Source organism: Diaporthe batatas, assembly GCF_019321695.1.
Source record: "Diaporthe batatas strain CRI 302-4 chromosome Unknown Contig00006, whole genome shotgun sequence".
Classification (NCBI taxonomy): Eukaryota; Fungi; Ascomycota; class Sordariomycetes; order Diaporthales; family Diaporthaceae; genus Diaporthe; species Diaporthe batatas.
Window position 1 is genome coordinate 2,626,541 of NW_025408553.1, and position 11,850 is coordinate 2,638,390.

The 11,850-nt window shown below is 28.7% G+C and overlaps 1 protein-coding gene across 1 annotated transcript; it reads left to right on the forward strand.

Annotated features, from left to right (window-relative positions):
• Positions 1 to 7,728: 7,728 nt before the first annotated feature.
• KVR01_005841 (uncharacterized protein) lies at positions 7,729 to 9,426 on the forward strand (the record flags this gene model as incomplete). The annotated part of the gene is made up of 1 exon (XM_044793305.1): positions 7,729 to 9,426. Exon 1 carries the CDS (start codon positions 8,353 to 8,355, stop codon positions 9,424 to 9,426), a length of 1,074 nt encoding a protein of 357 aa, XP_044644644.1. The 5' UTR covers positions 7,729 to 8,352.
• Positions 9,427 to 11,850: the final 2,424 nt, after the last annotated feature.

Here is an 11,850-nt window from a genome sequence, read left to right on the forward strand (position 1 = left end):
TAATTAATTTATTTAATAACTTTAAAAGATTTATATATTAAGAATTATATTTTTATTTAATATTTTATAGAATATTATAATTTTTATATAAATAGAAAGTACTCTATCTTTAATATTAAAGAATTATATAAGATATTACTAATTATAATACTATTTAATAGTTATATTTATTAATATTAAAGTATTATATATTTAAATATAGTTTTTAAAAGGTTTAAAAGTTAATATAAAATTTAATTTATAATAATATTAAGTATATTATTTAGTATAAAGCCTTTAATAACTTTATTTAAAATAGCTAATAATTTAAGATTTATTATTATAAAATTTAAATTATATTTATAGTAAGGCTTCTAACTACCTATTAGGATTATTTAAGTTATAAATAAAGTATTATAATATTAATTTAACTATTTATATTATTTATTTAAACTATTTATTTATTTATAAGTAGTATATTATTATATATAAAAACTTTATTTTAAAGAGTTTTATATTATTAATTAAACTTTTAATAAGAATTTTAAATTTTAATTTATTAAAATAATTTTTAAATAACTTTAATTACTATAAAATAGATATTATAAAAGTTTAATTATTTATTTTATTATCTTTTATATTATTTTTTAGGAATAAGTAATAATTTTTAAAAGTTTATAAATAATTAATAGAATTATATTAAATTTATTTAGCTTTATAATAAGTAGTTTAAGAATGAAATTTATTATAATTTAGTAGTATAAATAAAGTAAGTTAAGTATAGGTTATAAATTATTATATATTTTATAATAATAAATATTAAAAATAAGGTATTATAGGTAGTATTAAATAAATTTTTATAATTTTAATTATAATTATTTAATATAATATAAGTAAAGAAATTTATTAAATTAAGTATAATTATAATAACTTTTAAATATATAAGCTTTAAAATATTAATAATATAAAAGTAGGGATATAAAGATATAGTATTTTATTTTTATAAAAGTCTTTTAGATAAAATTTAAATAAACTTTAAAAAGTAAAATAATTTTATTTTTATTTAAAATATTATTTTAATTAATTATATTAAGAATTTTAAACTATTATAAATTTTTATAATATCTATTTTATAGATATTTTTGAAATTTTAGAAATACTTTAATATATATTTATTTATTTTATAGGTTTTAATTAAATAGGAATAATTATATAATTATATTAATAATAAGAGTTTAATATTTTTTTATTATTAAATAGATTTTTAATTTATTTAAAATATTAAAATAGTTTTATTTAAAGATAATAAGTATAATAATAAATTTAAGATAATATTTTTATTTAAATTTATATAAAAGTTTATTTTAAAATTATTTATATATTTTAAAATATAAATTAATTTTATTATTAATAAAAATAGTTATTAAATTTATAATATTTAATTATTTAAAAGATTAAAATTATAAAATAATTTATATATAATATTAAATAATATTTAAAAGTTTAATTTAATATTTATATTTTTAAAACTTAAATATAATTAAAATTTTATTTTAATTATTTAATATTAATATTTTATATTAAAAAATCTAATTAAAATATATAATTATTTTAATTAAAGTTTATAGAGAGTATATAATAATATAATTATCTTTTATTAATTTTAAAATATTATTATTTTTAATATAATAAATTTAAACTTTAATTTTTAATATAAATATATTAAAATTAATAAATAGTTATTATTTTATATAAAATATATAATAAATATAAATTTTAAAAGTTTAATTTAACTATTTTAAAGGAAGTTTTTTTAATTTATTAAGTAATATAAAAAGAATTTAATTTATTTATTATTATTAAACTATTTTTCTTTATAGTTTTTAATAAAATTTAAATAAAGAAAAGTTATTTTTAAACTTTTAATAATTTAATTTTTATATTAAAAATAAAATATTATAATATATATATTTAATAAAGCTAATAAAGTATTTAAAATCCTTTAGAGATTTTAAAACTTAAAAGCTATAATAATATATAAACACTCTTTAATAGTTAATAAATTAAAAAGTCTATATATTTATTAAATATAATACTTATAAATATAATAAAAAAGACTTTTTAAATTTATAGTAATATTTTATTCTTTTAATTTTTATAAACTTAATTAATATTATATAAATAATTCTTAAATATATTATTAATTAAAATAATAATATTATTTAAATAAACTTTATTTTTATATTATTAAAAATAATTTATTTATTATTAAATATAGATTAAACTATTATAATATTTTATAATTATATATTTAAAAGTAAACTACTTTTAGATAATTATTATAGTAAATATTTATTTTAATTTTAAATATAATTATTATTAATAAAAAAGTTATAATATTAAATATTATAATATATTTTATATTTATAATTTTAATAAAATATTATTTTAATTTTTATAAAATAAGTGTTTATAAGGGCTATTTTATTAAAACTTTAAATATTAATAATTATTTATTTTTTAAATATTATTTAATATTAATTATTAAATAATAAAATAAGGAATAAAAGGGAATAAATTATTTTATTTTTTAATTTTTAATAGTTTAGAGTTTTATAAAATATTATTTATTATTTTATATTTTTAATATTATAAAGTAGATATAGTATTTTTTAAAATTAAGTTTTACTAATTATTTTATAAATAAATTTTAAGTTATTTTTTAAAATATTTATAAAACTATTATTAATGAATATATTTATATTTTTATTAAAGAATTAAAAGCTTATATTTATTTTTAAATTAAAATTAAAAGATATTTATATTAATAATTAAGTAAATTAAAATTACTTATATAAATAAATATTTTTAAATTAATTTTAAGTAGTTATAAAAGTAATAAAAATAGTATTAATATTATTTTATATAAAGTAAATATAATATTATAAGTTTATAAAGTAAAGGTATTTTATAAATATATTATTAAAATTATAATTAAATTATTTTATTTATTTTAAATAATAATAAAAGTAAGATAAATATTTATAAAAATATAAAAGTATTAATATATTAAAAGTAAGTATAAAATTAAATTTTATATTTTATTTAAATATAGTTTATATTAAATAGGTAATTAAATTATAAAATAAAGTAGAATAATAACTTTTATAAAGGTAAAGACTTTAATTTTTATAGAGTAGGTTTACTTTTTAATTTTATTAAAATATAAATATAATATAAATTAATATTAATATATAATTTTAAAATAAATATTAAAGTTTTTAAGTTTTATAATATTTATTTTAAAGAATATATTTATATAAAGGTTATTAATAATAGAAACTTTATAAATAAAAAAGTAATTATTATAATTTTATAATTAATATATATATTTAAAATTATAAAGGTATAATTATATAATTAAAAGTTTTATAAATATTTATTTTAATTTTATATAAATATAATAAGAATATTTATTTATAAAGTTTAATTTTTAAATAATTTTATAATAATTATTCTTTATTAATTATAGTATAATTATATTTAATATTTCTATAAATATCTAATATATTATTATTTAAAAGGTAAATAAAAATAAAAATAAATTTAAAAGAAAACTAAATTTTATATTTAGTTTTAAATCTACCTTTATTAAAGATTTAATAACTTTTATATCCCTAATAGTATTTATAATAATATTAAAATTAATTAGTTTTTATTTATAACTTCCTTATTAACTATTTAATATATTTAAAAATATATTATTAAAGTATAAGTTATTTTATAAACTTTATAAAAATAATAATAACTTTATTATCCCTTTTATATTATAAATAATTTATTTTTTTATTTTTAATTAAGGTTATTAAAGATAAAGAATATAAATATAATCTATTAATATATTATAATTATTAAAGTATTATTAATAATAATAGTATATTAATAGTAATAAAGTTATAGTTTTAAAAATTTAATATTTTAATATTTATATTATTTATTATTTAAAAGTTTTTTAAAAGTAGTTAAAAGTTATAAAAGTAGTTTTTATAAAGAATTCTTATTAAAAATTTTTAAAAAAGGTTATTAATAAATAAATATATTAAATAACTTTATATAGTTAATAAACTTATTATAGTATATTTATTAATATTAATTTTATTAATTTTATAAATTTCTTTTATTATATTAAGCTTATAAAGTAAAAGATATTAGCTTTTAATATAAAGGGTAGTTATAAAATATTTAATTATTATTAAAATATTTATTATTATTATTTATTTTACTATTAATATTAAATTATATATTAATTTAATAATATTTATAATTAACTATACTTAATATTTTATATTTAATTTTATTTAATTAAATAATTTAAAGGTTAAAATTAATTTAAAAGTTAAAATTAATTTAAAAATTAAAATTAAAATAAATATTAAAATTAATTTAAATATTAAATTAAGTTAATAATATATAAATAGTTAAATTATAAAAAATTAAAATAATTATATTTAAAAATACTATTATAACTATTAATATTAAGGTTATATAAGTAGATATTATAAAATATAGAAAATAAATAATCCATTTTTATAAATAAAAGTAAATTATTAAATATAAATAGTAAATTAAGGAAATAAAAGTATTATTTAATTAAATTAATAATTATATTTTTATAGTTATAAATAAAATTAAAAATTTATAAGCTTTATATTCTTATTAGATTTAGGAATTTTAGATTTAATTTTTAAAGTAAATAATTTAAAAATAGTAATAAATTAAGTAAAGAGTTTTATATTATAGTATTTTATATTTAAAATAACTATTTAAAGAAAGGAAATAATATCCTTTTATTAATAATATCTTATAGTAAAAATATTCTATTTTAAAAAGCTATTATATTTAAATAGAACTTTATAAAATAAGTTTTAAACTTATTATAAATATTTTTAATATTTACTACTTTAAGTATAATATAATTATTCTTTATTAAAATATAAAAATATTATTTTAAAATATTCTTAAAGAGGTATTATAATTATATTTAATAAATATTATTTATAAAATAGATTTATTTTAAGTATTTAAAATACTTAATAAAGTAAAATATATTAAAGTATTTTATAACTTTTATTAAATTAAATATTAAAATTAAAACCTTTTATAAATAGAAATATTTAATATTAACTAAATAAAAATAAATAATTATTACCTTTATTAATCTATAGTAAAGGTTAAAAGTAAATCTATAAAATAAAAGATTTACTATAATTTAAGCTATTATTATTATAAAATTTTAGTTTTAAGTTTATTAATTATTTATTATAGTTTATATAAATAAAATTATAATATCTTTAATAGTAAAAGAGTTATATTAAAATTTTTATTAATAATAAGGTATATTAAGGTTAAATTTATTATTTATAAAATAAAAAGTTATTCTTCTTTAAATAGTACTTTAATAATAAGTAATTAAAAATAAATTTAAGAAGAGTATTATTAATAAAACTTTAAGATATAATAAATTTAATATTTATTAATATATTAATAGTTTATAAATAGTTAATAATAATAAAATATTAAAGGAAAGTAGCAAATTAATAATAAAGGAAGTTATATTTTATTTAAATATAATTTAAGATTTAATTAGTAAAGCCTTTATTAAATTACTAAAAACTAAAAGATTCTTTTATTTTATTAACTAATTTAATAGTTATTAAACCTCTCTTTAGGAATTAAATTTTATTTATTAAAGAAAGGTTAAAGTAAATAGGTATACTTAAAATTAATATTATAAATTTTTATAATATAGATAAATTTTAATAATAGGTAAAAATAAAATAATTATTAAATTTAAAATTAATAGATTTTATATTAATTAATTTTAAAGCTATTTAATAATAAGTATAAATATATTAATATTATTAATAATAATTTAAAAGATAAAATTTTATTAAAAGAATAATAGTTTAAAATTTAAAATTTAAAATAAAACTATTAATATAATAATACTTAATATTTAATTATTATATTTAAGTTAAGTTATTAGAGAGTATAAAGTAAGTAAAGAAAGTATATTTATTTTTTATTTTATTTAAATTTCTATTTAATAAGTTAAAGGTTAAAGATTCCTTAAGAATACTCTATAGGGGCCTATATACCGTTCCGGTACCATTCCTTCCTAATAATAGACCTATTAATAAAGCGGAGTCAGCACATACGTGCACAGGGCGCCATTCTGCACTTTTAAACTAAGGCCGGTGATACCACCATGGTGATACTTATAGAGCCATGAATTTTCCATGATCCTTTGAAAACTATATGAATGATCCTGTCTTATTGTCAAGCTGTTACGAGCTGTGCGCAATCTCAGCTGGCGTTCAGCCTGCGACGGACGCAACCCGTGCCCTAATGACGGATAGGGTAGGTAACACGCAATCATAGGAACAGTCCCTTAAAAGTCATTTGTGATGTATTATACTGTGAAGCCTCGGGTCTACCTTAGATATATATGGTATGCAGATGTAAGCCGGGTTGATTTTCTAGGGATTACGCCACCCTCGGTGCTACTGCTCATACCTATTGCGATACAACAGTCTCTTACATTCTCAACAAAATAATTCTATCTCATTTTAATGCGTGGAATGTTTATGTTCTTCGGGTGAGATCAGCCCTGCACCCCATTCCTGAGCCCTGGCGGATTGCTTCGACCTGGGAAGCTGTGCTTTGACGTGGATCACAACTAACGTGGGTGGCCCAGATTCCGACCACCCCCTGATTCCGACCACTTTTCATATATAAAATCACACTTTTTAGACAGATTTAATAAATTTAAATAAAATCCTATAACCCTAACCCTATATTTATTAAATAGTATTTTAAATCTATTAATATAATAAAATATTAAAGAAATACTTTTTATATTTTAATATTTTTAAAAATAATTTTAAAAGTTAGAAATTTTAAAATATTAAGAAATATTAGAAGTTTATATATTAGTACTAATATTTTTAGTTTTAACTTTAATTTAATTATATCTTTTAAATAAATTAGTTATAATTCTACTTTTTTAAAAACTTTAATAATTATTATTATTATTTAAATTAATAAGAGTTTTATTAAATAAGTATTAGTAATATTTTTAAAATTTAACTTTTACTTTCTTTATATAAATTCTTTTAGAGAAACTATAAATATATTTATTTTATAAGAAATAAAATTATACTACTTAAAAACCTAATATAATATTATAAAGTATTTTTATATAAAAATAAATTTTTAATAATTTTTATTATTAATATTTATTAAATAAAAACTAATATTAATTTAGTTATAAATCCCTAATATTTTATTAGGAATTTTTAATATTTTAAGACTTTTAAGTTTAAAAATCTTTTTAAAAATATTAAAATATTTATAAGCTTAAAATAGTATTTTTATATAATAATATAATTAAATCCCTACTTTTTAAGCCTAGGGTTAGGGTTATAGGATTTTATTTAGATTTAATAGGTAGGGTTGAAAAGTGGGTGTCTTTATAGTGTGTTTGTATTAAAAAGTGAGTGGTCGGAATCTGGGGGTGGTCGGAATCTGGGCCGCCCACGTTAGTTACACGCGGGCCGTGAGACCGCAGCAGCCACTGGAACAAGCCGTCCGAGTAGGTTGAGACTATAGACAAAAATTCGTCTCCATCCGGCGAAAGCCAGCCAAGCCTACACGTACGTACCATTTGTCGCAGTGGATTCCCAAAGCGTGGGCGATGATGACCTGGGTTACACAGCACCAAAAAGATTCCCCGCCTTGACTAACTTGACTTGCCTAGCTACTTAGACAGCGGAGAGGCCAAGTAAGATACGCGGGTCTGACAAAAGGCCCTCGCACTACACGTCCTTAGTGCCCAAGTCGCGCCGACTAGATCCTGACGATATGGATACCCGCCAGTGCCAGGCAGCCGCAAACGAGAATCCTTAGCCCCGAGTCAGCCTTATGTCCATGGGGGGACCCAGGCGTGGCGTCTGGCTGCTGGAGGGGAAGGAAGGCTCGCTTGCAGTGCCGAGGCACGTGAATCCACACATGGGCTCAGGGGCCCGCACGACAGCAGCAGCAGTGACACCAACCAACCAACACACAGCACGCGAGCAAAGTCAGCCCAGCCAGTCAGCCCAGTCCAAGGAGACAGGACCAAACGAAACACACAAGTCCTTCTGTCTACTACATCTGTTGTCTGTCTGCCTGTCTGCCTCTTGTTTTCTTGTCTCTTTCCGCCCCAGCTCGGAGAGAAATCCGCAGTGGAGCAAAGGGCCTTTCACACCTGTCCCCACCCGCACGAGTTGAAGCCGGCGAATCGCATGGCAGGCGTTATTCCGCAGAACCCCCATGCCCCGTCCTGGACGATACTACCGCTCAGCCCCCCCTGTCAGGTACCGGTACGTTCGACTAGAATACCCACCCCGCCCCCTTGTCAGGACGCATGTGGCATTTTTTCTGCCTTTCTTCTTTTTCAGCCTTGCAAAAGGGTACCGTTGGGGCCACGGGAAGGGGGAGGGCCAGGGAGTGGGACGCGCCGGCAAGTTTGGTGGTGCTGGGCCCCACACCGTGGACTGGGAAATTCACAAGGCCATGGCGGGGACTGGGGGGGCCCAGGAGGGGGGCGAGGGGCATGTGAGGGACCGGTTGGTTCGTTGTTGGGTGGGGCATTACGGAGTCCTGTGGTGCAAGTGGGCTAACGTGCTTTTGGATTCATCGTGCCAGTGCGTCTTGGGCGTGCTGGGGGAGGCAAGGCAGGGCAGGGCAGGGCAGGGCAGGGCAGGGAAGGGAAGGGGAGCGTGGCAGATCAGGGGGACTTGCGTTTGCTGTCAAAGTGGGAGAGCTAGAGGCGCCCCCACAAGGACGAGAGGGACTGACTCGGTGAACGCCCGGGTAATGGTCCCGTCCGTGGCACCCGTGGGTTTGCATATTGAAAGGCAGGATCCAGTCCGAGATGAGGAAATGCACTTGCAGCCAGCCAGCAGCGAAGAAGAGGCACTGGTCCCCACCGCGAAGACAACAAGTGAGTGGCCAGACAGCTGGGCTGGAGGGGCTGCTGGTGACCTCGGGAGGTCTCATCATCGTGATCCCCCTTTACACCTCTCTCTCCCCTTGCCCCCTTTGCAACTGCCCGCTGTTCGGCGTCTTGGCCGTCTGGGACGGGCCTCCGGAAGGCGTCCCTTGGATATCTCTCTTGGATACCATGCCGGGTACATACTATGTACAATCTTGCCAGCTCGGCATCAAAAGTGGACACCCGGTCAGCCTCCAGGTGCTGCACCTTTTACATCATCGCTCCGCCTGGCAGATACCTGCGGACCCAAGAAGCATATCATATTGAAACAGCTTCGAGTGTCGTACCCACTCCACGTAGCACGTAATACGTGTATCCAGTGTCTTTGCTCTGCCAGGCGAGCCGGATGACGGTGGGTGAAGGTTACGGTCCCAGTATCAGACGAGGTGCCCATCACCTGCCTCGTCATGCCGGCCGCGCGGAGGATTCAGGGCTGCGTGCTAGATCCCCGTCTCCTCGCGTACACGGGGCAAGCATTGGTATGTGTTTGAGTGAGGGTCTTGCCTATCTACTCCGTAGTGTACCTAGTTATCCGTAAGACATGCAAGTCCCGGGCCAGAAACACAACCCCGGCACCCCAGGCCTGCCGCCCCGGTCCGTCTCGGTGTAATTTATCGGGAAGGGGTATTGATTGGGGACTTTTAACACCAGATAGAGTTGAGACGACCCGTCACAGCTGTAACGTGTCGTCCCAGAGGTTGCCTGGGCTGGGCTGGCAGAGGCGGAGGGAGGGGTGTGTGTGTCTGCAGGGCCGGCCGCCAGGGCAACACGCGGTGATCGACGTGATTTGCCCTGCCAGTTAGTCCCCTGCCCGCGTGGGCTCAAGCTCGAGCTGTCATTCAGAAACCTGGGCGGAGATGCGCACGGCCTCGGGCTGAAGATCTGCCCTTCTTCATCACTTTCCTGGCTGCCTGGGACGGCCATGGGCAGGCACATGGGCACATGGGCACATGGCTGGGTTGTCGCGTGGTCGGCTCCGTAACTTTGGGCGGGACTACACCGGAAGCAGTAAGATTAATCGAAATATGGCAAAGATTTCAAGATTTCCCAATTAGCGTTTATTGAACCCTAGGGCAGGTGTGATCCCCGTCTCCTCTCTGTGTCCCATCTCTGCTCCCATGGCAGTGTCAGGATTGTGATATCAAATGGGAGCGAATACCGGAGGTTTGGGCCCGGAGATGAGGTTGGCTGTAGTTTCGGGCGCACCCCCCAGTGTCCAGGACCGGCTCCCTCGGGTAAATTGGCTGAGGTTTCGGCCTCTTGGTCAGCGGGCGAGTGAGGTGCCGCGGCCATGGATCAAGACCGATCCCTTGCATGGCGCTAGAAACCTTCTAGAAACCTTCTGGAAAGAGACTCATGTTGCACGAGATTAGTTAGGCTACAGAGACCGTAAGCTTTCTGGCGCTGCTGAAAATGGTCGCGCTTGGCACTCGAACAAGTGGGCAGTTTTCACGCCAAAACACTTGCAAACCACACCGCCCACTCGGGCGAGGGGCGAAACTCGACTTCCTGCTTACATGTATCGATCTGTGCCACGTTCGCCACGGCTTCAGCCGCGCATAGAACTTCTGTTCCTGTCGCTGGCGCGGCGGTTGGAGGCGTCGACTAGTACAGCTGAGGGACGTGATCCGTGGATGGGATATGCAGGCACGCGCACCATCAGGTTTTTTCCTCTCACTACGCTACTACATTGTCGTGGCTGATGATGAGTGATGCCGTCCATGTGTTTTAGCGGCTGCCGGCTGTGCTTCAGGGGGATCGGCACGACAGAACCCTCCAAACGTGCCTCCCGACGTGCCTCCCGACGGCGACCCTCGCAGCCGACGACAAGCCCGCCCAGGTCTGCTCTACCGCTCGGGTATCCACCCGGTCGGGCTGGCGGAAGCAATTTGAAGTCGGGAAAGGGGTATCCGGTAGGGCGTGCCCCAATGACACCTAAGATGCAGGCTCTGTCGATCTTGACTGGCCATCCAGCCATCGCCGGCCACGGATGCCACATCCACATCGCGAGTACGATCATCACCGGCCGCCCATCTGTGATTATGTCGTCTTCCGTTACATCCGCCTGCTTGTTTTCATGGCCAGCGTACCTGGTGTGCGTGCAGCACCCGCTATACACTACTACTATTGCTCCGTAGCCTGGTGATTTTGTCTGGTAGTGGTGGAGTCTGTGAGTCGCCCGGGCTGGCGTTGGGTACCATCGCGCCGCCTTCATGACTCCGAGATAGATCCCCGATGCCCTTCGGCCACCATCAGACGAAAGTGGTCATCCGGGTGGAGGGGGCCATTCGACGGCCAAGTGACATGGCCAATGCAGGTGGTGATCGCCTCTGCTATGCCCGCCGCGATAGATCACTTCTTCTCCGGTACCGACCTGGACCTTCATCAGCACGCAATGGGGTTACCTTGACTCGGAATGGCTGAATGGCTGGCTGGGGTGCAATCAAACCCTCGGCCCTAATGGGGACAACATCTCATCACCACTGGCATTCGAGACCGTCCATGGATGATCTGTAATAATACGACGAGAACCACTGGCGATTGACGTCGTTGTACACGGCAGACCCAAGCTGGGCTATATTGATATCCAAATATTACAAAGCACCGGGGGCCTGACTAAGTTCACAAACCGCCCCCGGAAGTAGTAGTACCCCGACCCAGGCGCCCAGCGACGTGGAGCAAACCATCTCACGGACCGGCCCTTTCGGCCCCCGAATTCGAGTCACGAGACCGTCAAAAATACCACCACGTTTTTTCTTTTCGAGCCGTGAGGG